General features: G+C 39.8%; 1 protein-coding gene across 3 annotated transcripts; it reads left to right on the top strand.

The window, feature by feature from the left end:
* The first annotated feature begins 2,549 nt into the window (after positions 1 to 2,549).
* si:ch211-106e7.2 (uncharacterized) lies at positions 2,550 to 17,565 on the top strand. 3 transcript variants are annotated; one of them, XM_018664354.2, is made up of 4 exons: positions 2,635 to 2,978; positions 10,938 to 15,184; positions 16,394 to 16,441; positions 16,556 to 17,565. In XM_018664354.2, the coding sequence occupies exons 2-4, from the start codon at positions 10,984 to 10,986 to the stop codon at positions 16,690 to 16,692; spliced, it is 4,386 nt and encodes a 1,461-aa protein (XP_018519870.1). In that variant the 5' UTR covers positions 2,635 to 2,978; positions 10,938 to 10,983; the 3' UTR covers positions 16,693 to 17,565. The 3 variants fall into 3 exon arrangements, with proteins under 3 accessions (XP_050929471.1, XP_018519870.1, XP_018519869.1); XM_018664353.2 differs by having other exon boundaries at positions 2,641 to 2,978; positions 16,373 to 16,441; XM_051073514.1 differs by lacking the exons at positions 16,394 to 16,441; positions 16,556 to 17,565 and adding an exon at positions 16,168 to 16,365 and having other exon boundaries at positions 2,550 to 2,978.
* Positions 17,566 to 19,246: the final 1,681 nt, after the last annotated feature.

A 19,246-nucleotide genomic window follows, 5' to 3' on the forward strand; every position in this document is an offset into this window, starting at 1 on the left:
GTACCTACAGTGAAGTTTGGATGTGGAAGCATCATGTTATGGGGTTTCTTCTCTTCTCATGGTACTAACAATATCCAAATGATTGAATGGAAGATGAATGGAGCCATGTAGAGGGAATCCCTTGAGAATATCGCCATCCACCAGGACGATGAGACTGAGATGCAGGTGAACCTTCCAGTAGGACAACAATCCAAAACATACTGCACAGGAGACTGTCAGTCGGTTCCAGAGGAAGAAAAAAAAGGTGTTGGAACGGCCCAGCTAATCAAACCCAAAAAAACATTTGTGGAAGGAATTTAAGATCAAGAGCCTGGGCCCGCAGGAATCTTCCAGACTGAAAGACTGTGCAAAAGAATGGGCTAAAATCCCACCTGAACACTGTGACAAATTAATTTGTACTGGATGTGTTTTGAAGCTGTCATTGCAAACAAAGGCGTCTCCACCAAATATTAAATAATTTTCAGTTCAGTGTGTTCAATACTTTTCTTCCACTTTATTGCACATGACTTTTTTTTAGATATTGGAAGGTTATGATTTCTTTAACTGTAGTTTTATTAATATTAATATCTGGTCAAAATTTCACATTAATAGCTGCATTGGAAATATGTTTAATGAAAAAAATGCTGGTGTTTTGAATATGTATTTCCCCCAGAGTATCTAAAAGAACTGGAATAACATCTTAATGATTAAAATGTGTAAAGCAGAAGGGATGTTTTTTATCAGATGGCAATACACACACTTGATCTCTAATTCTCTACTCTCTGTCACAGTATGAAGGCGAGGACACAGGAATGAGAACTCAAATGCAGACAAAAAAAAAGATTTATTAATAAAAGCCAAACCAACAAAAACTCACTGGCGAAAGGTGCAGGAAAAAGTCCAAGAAGGCAAGAGGTCCAAAACAAATCAAAAAGGAACACAGGGATACACTGGGGAACATGGGAGAACACTGGAACACACAACACCTAACAAGACTCACGACCAAACACATCCACGGGACACCACAGTACTCTGTCACAGGACTGGGGAAACACAGGACCATATATACACACTGAAGGAGCTGGGGAGTAGAGAGCAAGCCTCTCAGGAGGTCGGCCAGGAGGCTGGAGAGCTGGGGAACTGGAAACCTCGGGCAGATGGCCCGGGCGCTGGAGAGCCAGGGAACCTGAAACCTCGGGCGGACGGTCTGGGCACTGGGGAGGGAGGCAACGGCAGCGGAGCAGAGTCCACTCAGGAGGCTGGGCAGGAGGGCGACGGCGACAAAGGAGAACTCTCCTGAAAGTAAGGGATTCACCCATAAGTCGGCTATCATGTTGAGCTGTTCAATTTTTTTGTGAAGGAGTGAGACTATTTTATCACTAATCTCTTCCATCTTTTCAGTCCAAGCTGCAACTAGCAGAGTCAACAAAGTATAAAAAACTCAGCAGTCTGAGTTGAAAAGACCCTGGAACAAAGTAATGCCTGGGTTCCCGCTTAAGGGATTTCCCTTTCTCTCACTCCTCCTTCTTCTGTACCCTTTAAGCAGCACAATAGAACCAACTACCTGTGCCTGAGGTTTCTGCCAAATGGCCATGAACATCATTTTTCACTTCTAGAGCTTGTTAGCAACGGGAGAAGGACTCAGCTTTTGTTTTTCTCTTGCAGGGCTAGGATCAGTTTGTTCTTTTTCTCCATCCTCACTGACATTCCTAGGGTTGACCAGCTTTAACACCCCCCAGTCACAGGGAGTCAGTGTAGCTATAGCGCACTATAGTTCCATAGTGTGGAACAAGATTGTGGGAAAATTCCTCCCTTCTCTTTCAATGTGGGTGGAAGGGGTACTCAGTATTGTGGCTCGAGGAATAATAGTAATATATGCTAATTTAACAATATGACAATAGTATGAAATAATAATATGAAATGTGAAGTTTTCACAACAAGATGAATAAAGTTTTTTCCACAATAGCAGCTTAACAATTGTGCACAGGGTGATAGGAAAGAGAAGGAGATAAGTTTGACCCTGAGATTCCTGAAAACATGTGTGATGTTACCCATTATCTCTGGATGGTTCTCCATGGGAATTCCAGACCCAAACCAAAGCGATATTTGAGTATGCTAACAAATACAATAGCTTGTCCTTGAAAATGTACATTCTTAGTAAATATGCAGCCTGTTTTGCAGGCTTAATTTTGTCTCTAATTAGAACCTGGTGTGCCCATCAACTTCATAAACAATATTGTTCCCAGAGGTTAACCCAGCATAACTTCCAAACAGTCAAAATACCACACTGTGACCGCTTAGAAGATTTAGTGTACATGCCTGTTGATCCTCCGGGGGGAGGCAGATCACTGTATTGCTGTTTCAATCATTCCCGTCCACTCTGTGACATGGGGTAAAATAAAGCAGGCAAACATAAGACAAGAAGAATATTTAATTTTTAATCAAAGAGAGCATTGTATAACACAATGATGTGGTGTTCAGCTTCAGTTAAGAATCATAAAATATTATACATATATCATGTGTGTAAGAAACTACTTATGTGTGTAATCTGAGTGAACATTAATTACATTATACTGTATGTTACTATGAAAAGCATACTGGCCCTGGCTGTGAGCTGTCTGAGCTACAGAGCTACAGTTGTTCACTGACTAATGAGAAGTTTTAGTAAAAAATGTGGAGGAAGATCTGAACTCCTCTGGCCCATGTAAGGACGTTGCCTTCACTTGAGCCTGCGTGTCCTCATCGTTCAGTCATGCGGGTCCTCCTCCTGCTGGTGACGTCACACATTAAACGGAGTGGAGGAGGAGGAGAAGGAGGAGAAGGAGGACTTTGTTGTGGTTGAGGACCAACCCCACTTATCAGAAGGCAACGATCAGGGAGAGCTACGCTTCTACTGTTAGGGACGTTTCCTCCAAGACATGGAAGAATGAACGCCTGCACAGAGAGGAACTTTGCTTACTTCACGGACTTTGAATGGAGATGGAGCTCGTCGAGAAAAAGTAAGTTACCTAGCTGTGTTAGAAAAGGTGTGTGGACAGACAAACAGCACGTGGCAATACCTTTGTGTGAAGATATGTCGCAGTCACACTTATATTAATTAAGTAATCTTGCGTTTTTTAATAACTACTCGCTAATTTGAACTGTTTTGCCTTAAAATTACGTCGTCCCAACTTACTGAGCGCTCTTTAAGTTACAACGTCAAGTCAGGAGGCATTTAGCCATGCTTACTTCCCGATTCCCGACGATTGTCGAGGATCGTGGTTATTATGTGGTGTATTTGATGCTGATGATGGGAAGATGATGAAGAGATCTCCGCTGACACTGTCTTGCTTGTATATAAAAGTTTATTACAAAGAAGTTCAGCATCAAAACAAGCACCGCGGTAGCCTGTGAGAGGATCCGAGCCAATATGGATCTCTCTTCCTAACAGCTCTAAACACCAGTATATATAGGGTAGTTGTTTTCATAATCTATAATATAGCGAAACACCCAGACCTCACTCAATGTCCTCTTTCTCCAAGAAACAAAAGAAGAGGGAAGGAAAGCCCCTCTCCCTAACACTTACACACTTACACAACTTAAGGATGACCTCAACAAATAGAAAACATGTGAAACTTCAGGCTTTCCCAGAGAATAAAAACATATATGAACCTTCAGACACTACAGTTACCTTGTAAATTTCCCCATTGTGGGACTAATAAAGGATTCTCTTATTTTATATTATCAATAAAATTTTATTATTACTCATGTGGTATATTAGGTGGTGATGTCGATGTGAAGATGATGAAGAGAAGATCTCCGCTGACACTGACTTACTTGTATATAGAAGTTTATTACAAAGTAGTTCAGCATCGGACAAGCACTGCAGTAGCCTGTGAGAGGATCCGAGCCAATATGGATCCCTCTCTCTAACAGCTCTGAACACCAGTATATATACATTGGTTGTTTACATGGTTCATAAGAAACATCTGGACCTTTATTCAATGCCTTCACTGTCAAGAGGAAGATGATGGGTAAGAGGAAACCCTCACCTTTAACCTCTACTAGTCTAGGGGTCACATTCTTAACTCTTATCCTAAACATAAACCCCAAGGGCTAACTCAGACATAGGAAACTCGTAAAAAGTGAAAACATCTGGAAACCTTCAGACATTCCAAGAAGGCAAAAACATATGTGGTATATTAGGTGGTGATGTCGATGTGAAGATGATGAAGAGAAGATCTCCGCTGACACTGACTTACTTGTATATAAAAGTTTATTACAAAGTAGTTCAGCATCGGACAAGCACTGCAGTAGCCTGTGAGAGGATCCGAGCCAATATGGATCTCTCTCTCTCACAGCTCTGAACACCAGTATATATACATTGGTTGTTTACATGGTTCATGAGAAACATCTGGACCTTCATTCAATGCCTTCATTGTAAAGAGGAAGATGATGGATAAGAGGAAACCCTCACCTTTAACCTCTACTAATCTATGGGTCACATTCTTAACCCTTATCCTAAACATAAACCCCAAGGGCTAACTCAGACATAGGAAACTCATAAGAAGTGAAGACATCTGGAAACCTTCAGACATTCCAAAAAGGCAAAAACATACATATGACATCCTGTATACTACACATACATAAGACATCCTGTATACTACACTCATGCATGCATGCATGCAACGTTTCGCTCATGCACGTGATGAAAATTGTGCCAAGTTCCTCAAGCTGTTAAGTTTATACAGCTACTGATATCAGTCCCGTTTGTTGTCCTCATGGGGAACAACTTTGCATGAAAACAGTTTAGAAACAGCACAAAATCCTATAGGGTCCTCACAGCTCGTAAGATTTTATGCCTGAGCCACAATAGCACTGCATGATAATGTTAAAAATTCCTGGTCATTTGGCTGCAGAACAATAAACAGGAGAAAGACTGTTGGCAAGGGTGAGCATTTAATCAGCAGCATCAGATGATGTGTGTGCCCTGCTGTGTGTTTAGTAAAATTCTCAGTCACCCCAGTCATAAAATATCAAAATAGGCAGCTCATGAAGGTGTGTCTCCACTTCATCTCATGGGTGCCACTGACTGGCACTGAGTCCCCATGCATTTGAGTCATTGACATTGTATCACATGTGTGATGATGAGCACACAAGTGTCTACATGCAAGTAAACACTAGCAGAGCCATTGCTTAATTCTAAGAAAATGTTCCAGTTATTATCTATCAACACAATGAAAGCATATGTCAGTTTGTGACAAAACTAAATTGTTTAACAGACAATCTTTGCATGCAGAATGCGGTTGGAGAGTTTTGCATATTTGTGAAGATAAGATGGAGTGGCCTTTGTTGTGACTTGAAACCAAGGTCCCAGATTACAAGATCTAAGTCTTTAGCTTTGTTCAGCTGCTCAAAAACTTTAATTGGTCTTCAAAAAATCATCAGGAGAAGTCAGCGTTCAAGGCAGCAGAGCAGAGTTTTTATTGCTGGCAAAAAACCCAGTACATTCAAGCTACACCAGAAGTACTCTGAAGAACAGTAGTTTGTGTCCCTGTTATATACGTGTGAGGACTATTATTCTCCACACCTATTTGATCATTTCATTGGCCTGCAACATCACACCATTAGAACATTGTTTAAGCTTATAGGCCATCCTTGGTTATCTAATTATACCATTAGCTCTTTTCTGGAACGTTACTGTTACTGGGCAGTTTCTTGGGCCTGTCTAGACATCTTCAGGCCTTCAAGAATCCTTAGACATGATTTTCCACAATCTCTCTGTACTTTTCACCCCCTGCACTATTCACCCTCATACCTCACCTTATCTCTCACATAATATACTTTGCATGCAGTGAACAACTATTTCATATGGTGACCTTTGACACACATCATCATTATTCTTTCTCCGAATCTTATAGTGAGTGTTAATAATTTTCATATTCTCAGTACTACTCATCAGCTCACAGCATTGCTTATTTGTTTGAGGCTAATTTCAACACACCTCTAAACATCTTCATACTTTTAGCACATTATATGTCCACTGAAAAATTATACCACACCTTCTTCTCCTAAGATTTTGTCTATGTTGGGTTAATGTGACTTAATCTGACTGAGGCTGTTGTATAACAAGATTGTGGATAATCAATGCATAACTGGCATGTTATCAGTATGCGGCATATTAATCAATATACTACTTGTATGTGATCAATATACTGCATAATATTTGTAATCAAGCAGTACATTGAGTCATGTAACTGAACTTAAGGTTAGTACATAAAGGAAATCATTTAGACAAGTGGATGAAAGCATGCATTTGAAATTACCATTTTTGGGAAGAGGCAAAAAGACCAGAGACAGATAGGACAGAGAAAAAAAACTTCAGAGTTTTCCTTCAGCATAATAGTGCTGAAGTGACACGGTAGCCACTAACACACCTATCAGAGCATCCCATGTGTGCATATTGACCAATCAGTAACATCCCATCCCACTGGGAGTAGTTAAGTATGGGATATGGTGATGGAGTTTTAAAAGTGTATGTGGGTAGATTATCTTGTCAGATGGGCCAGTAGATCTCCAGAATTTCCACAATGCTTCTAACAGCTCAACTTTATTTTCTCAACTCTTGTCCTTAAATGTTCATTAGCGTGTTAGACTTGCGAAACAGGCCACAGTTACCTAGTAGTTTGTTTGGCTCCCAACAAATCTATTAGTGGATGTTCTGAAAAATTATTGAAGACAGAATGAATCCATAACATTATGAAACACTTGCCTATGTGTAAATATGTGTGTGAAGATGTTTTTCTGTAGCTCTGCAATGCTTGCTCATGCTGGATGCACAGTTGGACAGGCTTCACAAGCTAACACCCTTAAATGGGCACAGATAAATGGATGGAGGAGACAATATATTAATGTGTTAACTTTACCAGATTGTGAGTGGTCTCAGATTTTTGGACCCCCCTGTATATTTGAATTCTGTTTCTGTTCTGTTGTGTTTGTAGTTTTGCCTTCCTGTGCTGCTGCACATGGATTTGTTTTATTTTTTTTGGCTTGAATAGTAGTTAGCAGTGGTAGGTAATAGTACGTTTGCACAATATGTATTGTTGTTTTCCTCATGTTGTTTTGTTGTGTTATCTTGAATGAAAACATGTTAGGGCTGCTGTCTCAGGTACTGATCCTGTGGCTTCAACACCTGACCAAACTCAGTCATAGTTTTGTACAGTAGAAATAACTAATATCTAGGTTGAAATAGAATTTACTTGTATATGACATGTCCCACCTGGGAATTAAATCAGTCTGATTAATTTGGCCTCCTTAGGGTATCAGATCATTGGAGTGGGTGATATAACTAAAAGTTTTTGTCTCTGTATGATTTTGGTATAATTTTATCATCTTTTGGTATCCACCAGCCCATCCGGCCAGGAGACTATTCTTTATAGTAGTTAAAGAAACATCACTTCTTAGAGGTGTAACCCCACTGTGTGCATTATGTTAAGTACAATATACTGCAATAATATGGTTTGTAATATCTGAAGTTCCATGTATGGTTCTGTTCTCTTGGAATGTCTGGAATTGGGGTCATGTTTAGGTTGACAGTGTTAGTGAGGGGGGCCCAAGAAACTGTGTAAGAATAATAAGGCTGTGAAAAACAGGAAAAGGTTACTTCCATGTGTATCCTGAAGTGGTTGTGTCTGGCCATAGATAATATCCCATGAGAAACATGGGCTGCCAAGATTTAAGGCAAACAAAATTCAGAACACAAAAACAGGCTAATTATGGGATTTGGTTCAGAGCATGTGTTCCTTGAGCATTGATAAGCAGCCTGGGGGAATAGCTCTGTTGATGCAAAAGCACCTCACTGACTGTGTAACTTTTGATCATTTTGATCAGTTGTGTGAAACCAATTATTCTTTGAGAGATTAACAGTGTGTAATTTTGAATTTACAATATGTGTTACCTAGGCTTTGTGGTATTATAGTGAAAGCCAAAGAAACATATACCCATGACTGAACCTGCATGCAGTGTAACATTGATCCTGTTATCCTGTATGTTGAAAATCAGAAGAAGCTCCCATTGAGGCTGCGTAGAGGTTGTGGTAAACCTGTTTGATGTTTTTTTTTAATAAAGCAAGGGACAGTTCTGACACAAGCACGTCAGACTAAATGCCATATTAAGAAGAGAGGCCCTGGTATTGATGGCTAAGCGAGAAATAATGGGATTTCAGAAAGCCTTGCAGAACCTCCAAGACTCCTGGGAAAGCATGATGTTTAGACATAGTTAAAAATAAATAAGCTCTGAGAGGATACAGAACTATACACAGTTAAATCCAAGCCCAACATGTTTTGGGTTTTTATGAAGGTGGGGATTCCTTGTGTGTATAAAATTGTAGGTCCAGAGAAGCCTGGGCAGTCTGTCTTTTGTCTGTCTCGTGACAGTTGTTGCTTTTTAGTTAGTCCTGGTACTCTTTGTGTTTATTGATATTAATGCTGTGACACTTCAATAAACTCACACATTTGGACTTTGACATTCTTCAGTGATTTTTGAACTAACTTGTTTGTTTCCTAAAGACTGGCAACACAAAAAGATTGTGAGAAAGTGAAAGACACATACTAAACTTGTCCTGGCCTAGGCCTGCTGGTCTGTAACTTGACACAACAGACAAAACAGGCTTGTGTGTGTTTGAGAGACCACTACATCAATTTTCTTTACTTGTGTACTCAACATTTTACAACTACTCTTTAAGTTACAACGTCAAGTTTATCAGGAGGCATTTAGCCATGCTTACTTCCCGATTCCCGACGATTGTCGAGGATCGTGGTTATTATATGGTGTATTTGATGGTGATGATGTGAAGATGATGAAGCAATCTCTGCTGACACTGTCTTGCTTGTATATAGAAGTTTATTACAGAGTTACACAAGTTCAGCATCAAAACAAGCACCGCGGTAGCCTGTGAGAGGCTCCGAGCCAATATGGATCTCTCTAACAGCTCCCTAACAGCTCTAAACATCAGTATATATAGGGTAGTTGTTTTCATAATCTATAATATAGCGAAACACCGAGACCTCACTCAATGTCCTCTTTCTCCAAGAAACAAAAGAAGAGGGAAGGAAAGCCCCTCTCCCTAACACTTACACACTTAGCTGAGTAAATACTTTGATATAAAGTGGTGCAAGAGTCACCCAGCTGCAGGCACCTTTTGATAGTAATGTAGTGATGTAAATTTGTGTGAGTAATGAAACTGTTCAGAAACATAGTTTGAGTTTCTTCAATATCCAACATGTCCTCTTTACAGATCACTACATGCCACCTGAGAACTAGTTTCCTGTGTATGGTCTGTATATGACATGATATGCCACAAGTTTAGTAGTCCAGCCACGATCCAGAAATATGTTTATATCGCTTATGCAACTAGGGCCTTATGAATATCAACTCATGTTATCAAAGTTACTTCTTATCTACTTTTTTTTTTTTTTTTTTACCTTTGTCAGTCTTTCTGGCAACATTTTTTGTGATCAACATTTTTTATTTTCAAAGACACAAATAAAACACACAACAACAACAGGGGGGCACATCAGCAGCAAGGATAATGAAAAGAAAAACAAGGTCATAAAAGGAATTTTACAGCACAGCAATCATGACTGTCATCAACAAAAACAAGCAAGACATCCACTAACAAAACATAAGCAGTAGTGGACTGAGAGGAAATTAAATAATAATGCAAATCATATATAGCAACTGTCTCATCAAACCACTAAAGCTGGAACACCTGTGGTCCGCAGTGTGGAGATGTACGGGAGGGGGGAGAGCTCTTCTTTCTAGGGTTATACCACAATGACAGTATAGCCTTTTTAGCTGCAGTTAAGCCTGCAAACAGTAACCTATGTTGATTCAGATTGAGAGACAGTGATGAATCATCATTAAATAGACAAAGGCAGTCTTTAGGTGACATTGCAGACCCTAATAAGTCTGAGAGCATTAACATAACCTGAGTCCAAAAATCATTGATTACTGAGTCTTTCTGGCAACATGAACTGATTGTATTTGACCCAGCACTGTCAATAAAGTACCTTCATAGAGAACTGAATGACTCCAGCATATATTTGCGACATTTATCAAGAAGCCCCCTTCAACTCTTCTGATAGACAAATCTGCCTTTCATAAACTAATTATAAAATATGGGCTGGCTGATCACAATCATTCTCCCTCAGCAGATGAGCTACTATACATGCCTCGAGGGTGGTGAATTTAAAATTTGGAGACTATAAACAGTTCACTAGAGTTGTCCATGAGTTAGATGCAGTCAGCTTCTTCACATATTAGTGTTGGTTTTTCCAGCTCCTTTCAGATTTAATCTTAGTCTGAGTCCTGAGATCAAAACCTCCTGTTAGTTTAGTTCATGTTTAGTTAACCACATCCTTTCTATTTTCAGTCTACTAGTCCACAAATATACTCGACATTTTAGTTGTTTTTAGTCAAAAAAGAAACTAGCTGACAAAAATCAGCATCTCAGCAGTACCACAGAGTGTTGATTTGGTAGACTTAAATCCACCAATGATAATTATTAACTATAGAATTGATAATCATGCAAATTACCCTCCCTGCTGGGGGAGGCCCCTGCCACTGGGCGGGTGTTGTTGCCATGGGGATGTGCGCTTGGTCTGCAAAAATGTTTATATATATATATATATATATGTGTGTGTGTGTGTATGTGTGTGTTTGTTATTTATGTGCAATCATTTCATCCCAGTGTGAGAGTTTTTCCTGCATTTTGCTGTCATTAATGGTTGCATTCCTCTCTTCTCTGCTGTCTTGCTCCCTCCCCGGGCCCACAGGTCAACGTAATGTCTTAAAAAAATTTAAAGTTACATGGACAATGAAAACAGGCTTGTGTGTGTTTGAGAGACCACTACATCAATTTCCTTTACTTGTGTACTTAACATTTTACAACTGTTAATATTTTTTAATTCTTCTTTCAGGAAAGTTGCCTCTTCAACCTGCTACAAGACTTACTAGAGGACAAAAATGTATTCTTGTGCATGGATGAATGGACAGCACCAACAAGCTGGACCACATTCACAATCTTCACAAGTTTCTGTTCCACTTATCCATGACACAATGAGGAACCCGCAAACAGGGACAGCAGATGACTTGTCTCAGTACAGGACAATGAACACGGGAGTCCGACCTCCACAAATTGCCAATTTCAACTTTCGAGATGGAGCTTGCTCTAACAGACAGATGTCAAATTGCAAAACCTCAGCAGTTCCTCATCAGGCAGTTTCTTCCCAGCAGCCAGTTCGAAGGCATCAGAAGAATCATCTTCTGAAGTTCTTTCTTGGCCACCTCAACGCGACAGGTATGCGAACTGGAGACCGCTGTTTGCCAGCCAGTAATGAATTTCAGGCTGTCACTATGCGTAATTTCTGTAAAAAGTCTGCTCAGAAATCAAAAACCCAGGCTCCACCCAGCATGGTGACTACGTCCCATCAGCAAGACATGTCAGGACTTTGGAACCAACCAGTTACAGCTCAGTGGCAACCAACAATTAGGACAGAGGACGGTAACATTGTGTCTGATCCCCAACGTTGTAGAGTCCAGAATACCTTGTATCAAAATGTAAACAGACAGTCGACTAATCCGTATCATGCACACATTTCAACAGCTACCTCGTCTCCATATGAACAGGCAGTTTACACCAGCACATCCGTGTCTGCCCCTCAACAAAACAGACAGGCTGTTCATTACCAGAATCACAGACAAAATGTCACTTCTTCCACATCCCCACCAAATTACAATGAAGTTGTCTATCAGTCTTTCAGAAGGAATAGCATTACAACAGATCCATTATCAAATGGACAGATTTGGCACAACTCCAACATGAGTCAGAAAACTCAGCAATACTCAGCTCAACTCAACTCCTCTATTAACTCAAACTCAAATAGCTATCAGTATGAAACCAGCTGTTTCTTGCAAGAAACACATGAGCCTACCATAAATCCTGCTGCTGATACACAACAGCAAACACTCAGAGCCCAGATAATTGCAAGAATTGCAGACAGTCTACGCAGGTCGTGTGCTGCTGCCTCCAGTGGTTGTCGTCCAGTGCATGCTAGTTCACCTAGTGAGGCCAGAACAATGGAGTGTAATCAAACTGTGCAACCGGTGACATCAACTGTTGCTGAAGGTTACCACTCAAATGCCACCCAGCCCTTACCTCTGCATTCTGGCCAGTCTTTGCCTAACACCATCAAAAGTGTTATGTCAAGAGCACAGCACATTGTAAATGCACCACCTCAGCAAAGCTCTGTAGCAGATGTTTTCTGTGTCACAACAACTGGAATTGGAGGTAAAAATGGAAGTGAGGCAGGCAATGCATTTTTTCCTGAAAATAACAACATGTCAAAGGGAGACCTAATTGGATCTTCAAGTGATGGTTCTCAGCTGTTGCAGCTATTGCAGAGAACCCAGTCATCTGTAATGAACAGCCCTGATCTGCTTGAAAAGCTTTTATCAGTCAACCAAAATGACAGCTCCATCCACTCATATCCTGGTCACACAGGCACAAGAGCTGTTGCTGTTGTGCAGCCATTGTCACAAGAAAGCTACCAGGTCGCCAACAAGCATACCTCTTCTAAAACCATCAATCAATCAGACGAGTGCATTGCAACAAATACATCTTTTAGTAACCATGAGAAATTTATTTCACCAACTGTTGAAATGAACAGAGAGGCTGAAAACCCAAATCAAATTCAGTCCAACAAATATGTAATAAGACATTCAGCAGCATCCAGTGATGGTACTGTTGCAGTTACTGTACAGTTATGTGCAGATGAGAAAGAATCTGAGCTGGCCACTAACTTGCAAGTAGACTGCTGTCATGCATCAGCTGCTCAACGGTCAGTAACCTCTGAGACGCCAAGTCAAAATGGCGATATGGACAAAAGTGATACACTAGCTGGTTATTCTGACCTGTCCTCAGTCCCAACAACCCCATGGACAATTGATGGATTACGTAACTTGATTCAGGATGCTAGAAAAGCCCAGATGGAGTTACAAGATATTCCCGTGTGTGACAAATTATTAAGCATGTTTTGGTTTGGCAACAGTAAACTGTTGGTAAATAAGATCAAGACAGGCTATTACAAGGATTTAATCATAGATGTTACTAAATTCTGCAGCAAACACGTAACACCAGACTCTGTCATACTATCACAAGTAAAACAAAGCCCTGGGAAGCAACACAAAAACTACTATGTCCTCAAAGATAATGAAGTTTATTCAGAACTGCCCTACACATCATCATGGTTGAATATCAATGAGCAAGTAGATGACATTGACAAAGAGTTTGGCTTCCCACCTTTGATGCATCGTTTTCACACATTTGTGAGTGACCACCAGCCCGATCACGTTGAGACAGTCAACAGCATCCCTGCACTTATTGAAAGTGATCTGCCAAACAAAGTCTTGTCACAAACAGAGCTCGAACCTGTTGACTCAGGTGATGAGAAACAAGCCTCCATCGCTGAAACTAAATCAACTCGAACTTCCTCTCATACTGAGACAGAAAGTGACGATTCCAGTGACCCATATTGCTCATTTGAAATCCAAATTTTGCCTCTAGAAGAAGCCAAAGTTATCTTCGATCAAATACAAAGTTCAACGCCACAAAGTATGGCCACGGACAGTCAGTCAAAGGAAGTCATGAAGAGTTTTGTGGAGGAAAAGGTAACTGATGTTAGAGAAGTCACACTGAATGACTCAAAAGTGGAAAAGGAGGTAGCCTCTGCAATAGATGAAATTTGCTGTATTGCACGGTGGATGGAAAAAATTGTTGGGTCAGATATCCCTTCTTTGAGTAAATGCAAGTATTGTAATGGCAAGACCCTTGAAATGGAAGAGTCAATGGAAGAAACAAATGAACTGTGTGTGATCAGTAAAGTCCACTCTGACACAGAGGGAGAGAATGAAGTGAAGGTCAAAAATCTCAGTGTAGATATCAACCCAAATGAAGATGATGAGAAACTTCACTCACATTCTGACAGAGAAACCGAAAACATTTCCTTGATAAGCATAAATGATAGCCAGTCAAGCATTATACTCTTCAGTGAAAATGAAGATCTCTCCTGCACTGAACGTGAAATCCCTGACCAGATCCCAGATTTTTGCTGTCCGATATCAGATCCTGAGGAGGACTGTGTACAAGATCAGTTTAATTCAGTAGTAATTAGTCAGTCAGACAATTCAGATGATAGCAAGAAAGAAACCAAAACGGTCCTCAGCAGTGAGGTTGCAAGCTACACATCAGATCCTGAGGAGGATTGTGCACAAGTTCAACTGACATCAGCAGATATGGCAGAGATGTCATTGGGAATGGAAGAACAACAAACTAAAATTAGTGCGATGGCTGCCCCCCAAACAACTTTCAGTCTCAGTTGTAAACAAAGAAAGAGGAAGGCACTGAGCAGTCAGGAGCGAGTTGTTCCATTCCTGAAGAAATTAAAGAAATGCAGAGCTTCACAGTCTGTCTTTAAGAACATAAAATGTAACATGGTTTTTGTTGATGCTACTGATAGTGAACCTCCAGCCTCAAATGTTAGAACCGCAGAACTGGTTCTGTATGGCTCAGCACATCAAAGTAAGGGCATTGTATCTGGGAACAGAAAGAGCCATGTTTCATCTCATGTGTCTCCATTTGGAGTTCAGAGGCCTCCAGAAGTTCTCTCTGTGAATGTCAATCCCCCGAAGAGAAAGTCCAGTATTCCCACATCAGAAGGTTCAGTCAAACAAAGGATTTATGAAAAATGGTGGAGAAGTTGTCCACCAACAAAAATTCAGCACACAAGGAAACTGAAAACACAGAAGCGTACCTTTGCTTCTTCATCTGGAGTGAGTCTCAAGAAAACTGAAACGGCTGGCCACACCAAGACCAAGAAGTTGCCTCTTTCCTCTGAAATGGGGATCTGGAACACAAATACCAAGTGTTTCCTGGGTCTGAAGAGGAGCAGATCCCTCTCCAACAGACTCAAACTAGGAGAGGAGAATATGAGGAGGAATGTGGTTTCACTCAAAAGATCTAATCAAGAGAGAAGTGATGCTGAACGTGGATACTGTGCTGTCAAGCCCACAGCAGAGAAGAATGTCCTGAGGTTCAGTGTGTTACCCAACACCTTCAACTTTGTAGATGGATCAAACAGGAGAAAGGAAACCACTGATCCTATGTCAGGTAAATCATACTATCAAGATTATTAGAGTACACTAATGTTAATAATTGGCAGAGTGATACAATGTAAGGCAGTGAAATATCTTTTGGTACCTTTTGTTGTCAGTGTTCAGTTGTACTGCTGAGGCAAACATTAAAGTGGACAGAGTTACACAGAAGAAGCGGCTATACTCATGCTCTCATTTCTAAGAATTTGTTAATCTGTACGGACAGACCTTAAAGTAAAGCTAAATTCACATCAAGCTCCAATTTAGGATTTTTCACAACCACTCAGAAAGGTAATTGTTGAAGAGGAAGCTTCACCAAGCACAGCTGGGCTCAGATCTCCTTCCACAGTGTTCACTAGTCATCTGAATAGTAGATTTATTACATATATTCCAAACAGCATTTAAAAAACAGAGCTGGTCCCAGGAGCAACTGAGGCAACCCTTGAAAGCACACACATCTCTTCCCCTTGTGGAGCATAAAGTATATCCACTCCCTCACTTTCACATACTACTCTCTGGTACACAATCACATCTGCATCAAAACATAATTCACATCCCACAATCAGTCTGTTACTGACTGTTATGTAGCCTTGTTATTCCCTATCTTTTAACCTTTCTCAGCTCTTTTTTATACCATTATTTTCACAGTTAGCATGTATTATAATTGGAAAAAAAATGTATTATCCAATGATATACAGCTGTCATGATGATTATGAATTGACAGATTATACAATGTTGCTGCTAAGAAAACAATTTTCCCCAACAAAATATAGCAGACACATTAGTAAAAAATGCTGATTCAATACTCTAATTTGTTGTGTAAATCTTTTCTTTATGACATTTCTGTCATGTTTAGGATGGATACACTCTAGCCCATAGTGAAAAATGTGTTTTACCTAAGTATTGACAGTGGGGAGCAGGAAAAAAAGTGTTAGTACTGTATACCTAAACTGGTCATATCATGGATGAACTGAGTTAACATTAAATTATTCCCAATAGGACAATATGTTTGAAGGACAAGGTCGCTTTAGCTGGATAAGTAAACCAAAGAATCTGGCAGGTTCCATATGTAAAATGGAGGTACCTCTCTATAATGCAAGTGATTTATACATTCTGTCATGCTTTTGTTTTTATGAAAAATTTAGCCAGTGTCCTGTTTTCAAACAAATCTTGAGTCCCTTTTTTTTTTTTTTTTTTTAATTAGATGAGTCTGACTTTGTTGTAGGAACAAGAAGGTACAGGAGCTCCAGTAAAACTATCAAGACGGCAAGAGGTAACAAATACAACCAAAGCATATGTAAATTCTCTTAGTTTTTTTTCCCTTTGTCATTATTTGGGCAGTGGTTACAGTTTTTTTCTAATTATGTATGAATGAACTGCACTGTAGGTTCATGGTGTCCACGCCCTGAGAAGAAGTATTGTCCTCTGGACTCGCCTCCTGTCACCAACACCTCTAGCCTCTTCCAGGAGTTTCAGAAGAAATACAAGGACAAGACGCAGCCGTCCACAGATAAACAAACATGACAAGCAGACAACAGAGACAGATTCTAAAATTTCAATATTTAGTCCAATAATTCTCAGGGAAATTCTTCATTTGCTTTCTTTTGTATTTTTGTGCTGTATATTCAAGTAGTGAATTGAAATTTTGCCAGCACACATTTGCTTTTAACAGTCAAGCAAATTATGCTGTTTAAGATACTTGTTTACACTTTGTTTACACACTCATTGACTTCAGGTACCACTCCTAATGTTTCACAAAAATGTCTTACACAAAAATGTAACTGTATACTGCATAGTTCAGCAGTATATTTCTATTTTTCTACATCCAAATATTTTTGTCATTTTTTAAAAACATTTTAAATAAAGTAGTTTTAAAGGCTGTTTTAATAAATGCAATCTAGTTTTTTATATACTTTGAATGTATAGTTTTATTTTTGACATTAAATATCCAGTTAAAATCACAAAAGCATCTCATGTTGACGTACAGCAAGTTCATATGAGCTGTCTGGTTGCCTGTGTAGTATACAGGATGTTTTATGTATGTTTTACTTTTTGGAATGTCTGAGGGTTTCCAGATGTTTTCACTTTTTACGAGTTTCCTATGTTTAAGTTAGCCCTTGGGGTTCATGTTTAGGATAAGAGTCAAGAATGTGACCCCCAGACTAGTAGGGGTTAAAGGTGAGGGTTTCCTCTCACCCATCTTCTTCCTTTTGACAGTGAAGGCATTGAATGAAGGTCCAGATGTTTCTTATGAACCATGTAAACAACCAATGTATATATACTGGTGTTTAGAGCTGTTAGGTAGAGAGATCCATATTGGCTCGGATCCTCTCACAGGCTACTGCAGTGCTTGTCCGATGCTGAACTACTTTGTAATAAACTCCTATATACAAGTAAGTCAGTGTCAGCGGAGATCTTCTTTTCATCATCTTCACGTCAACATCACCATCTAATATACCACACCTGTTCATAACAGACACCCATTTGCATGTATCAGTTGGAACTGAATATAAGGAGGTAAGCAATATCCTGGCTCCTATGTAAACAAAGGATTCATTGTTATTTTTAATGTCTTTAATGTTTTTTGCAGTTTTTTTGCACTAAAGAGATTTGTCAGTCTACAGTGTCCTTCCCCGAGAACTGTTGTGCTGTTGTGTCTTTCTCCCCATGATGTATGTGGGTCATCCGACATGTCCCATGACGGGTCAGAAAAAAGTCACAGAGCGCCAGCAAAGACATCCAGGACAGACAATTTAGGAGCTTTAATAGTGTTATAGTACCTAGCAGCATATTTTTGGTGGACTGAGAGTGACCCTACTAATGACAGCAGAGTTAATGATAAAAGATGAGCCGATTTAACATACTTGATCAGACAATTTTACAGTGTAGAGGGTTCAGGTAAGTGAACTTTTTCACTTCTCCATGAATTACAGAAAAATATAGTAAGTAATCAGGAATCACTCTTCTCTACTGAGGCAAGAGACTGGCTTGGTTTGCCGGCACATTCATTCATTAATTTTTTTCTTTAAGTATTAATAATATGATTTTTTTAGGTGACTGACAATTTAACCTTTTTTAAGTCTCATTACCTTTAATAGATGTTGGTTAAACTGCCTGCAGCAAATTTTTACTTCTGACAGAATTAACAGTGTGGGTTTACAGATGTTTTCACTTTTTAAGAATTCCCCTATGTTTAAGTTAACCTTTGGGGTTAAGAAGTCAAGAATGAGTCAAGAAGAGTCAAGAATGTGACACCTAAACTAGTAGGGGTTAAAGGTGAGGGTTTTCTCTTCCTTATCTTCTTTCTTTTGAAAATAAGGTCATTAAATAAGGTCCAGATGTTTCTTATGGATCATGTAAACAGCCAATGTATATATACTGGTGTTTAGAGCTGTTAGGCAGAGAGATCCATATTGGCTTCGGATCCTCTCACAGGCTACTGCAGTGCTTGTCTGATGCTGAACTACTTTGTAATAAACTTCTATATACAAGTAAGTCAGTGTCAGCGGAGATCTTCTCTTCATCATCTTCACATCAACATCACCATCTAATATACCACACTGTCCTTTGAAAAGGATGTATTTAAGCACAGGTAGTCCACGTGCAGACGACACAGATTATTATTCTTATAACCATATCTCTCACATACATGTGTGAGGACTCCTGGATACCTAATTCCAAGCATGAAGACATCTTACCTAAATTGTGTGTGTGTGTTTCTCTCTCTCTCTCTCTCTCTCTCTCTTTGTTCTCTGCTGATATCTAAACTCAAAACCCTGTGGAGCCACATAACTTTTCCATGACTATCTGCCTCCCCTGCATCTGCTTATTTGTGGGCCTTGGTTGTTAGTTTCTGTGCATGGGAGCCGGAGCAGGGAGGCTAATATCAGCCAGGCTAGAGGTAAACAATAAATCATCTCCTGCACAAAGGGCCTGTATGACCCGTGTAGAACCTTTATGCATGGACAATTACTGAACAAGAAAGTGAATGAAAGAGGACATTTGAAAAAGAAAATTCCTTCACAATTTCACACTGGTGTGAATTTGGTGTGGGGCGTGGGAAATGACATTCTTTTGT

The sequence above is a fragment of the Lates calcarifer genome, linkage group LG10 (assembly GCF_001640805.2).
Source record: "Lates calcarifer isolate ASB-BC8 linkage group LG10, TLL_Latcal_v3, whole genome shotgun sequence".
NCBI classification, from domain to species: domain Eukaryota; kingdom Metazoa; phylum Chordata; class Actinopteri; family Centropomidae; genus Lates; species Lates calcarifer.

What these genes read in the sequence shown, in the direction of transcription:
- si:ch211-106e7.2 (XM_018664353.2), top strand. Translation starts at nt 10,984, where the DNA reads ATGTATTCTTGTGCATGGATGAATGGACAGCACCAACAAGCTGGACCA. An exon ending in AACCACTGATCCTATGTCAG is followed by an intron (nt 15,185 to 16,372) that starts GTAAATCATACT and finishes TTTTTTAATTAG; the next exon opens with ATGAGTCTGACTTTGTTGTA. An exon ending in AACTATCAAGACGGCAAGAG is followed by an intron (nt 16,442 to 16,555) that starts GTAACAAATACA and finishes ACTGCACTGTAG; the next exon opens with GTTCATGGTGTCCACGCCCT.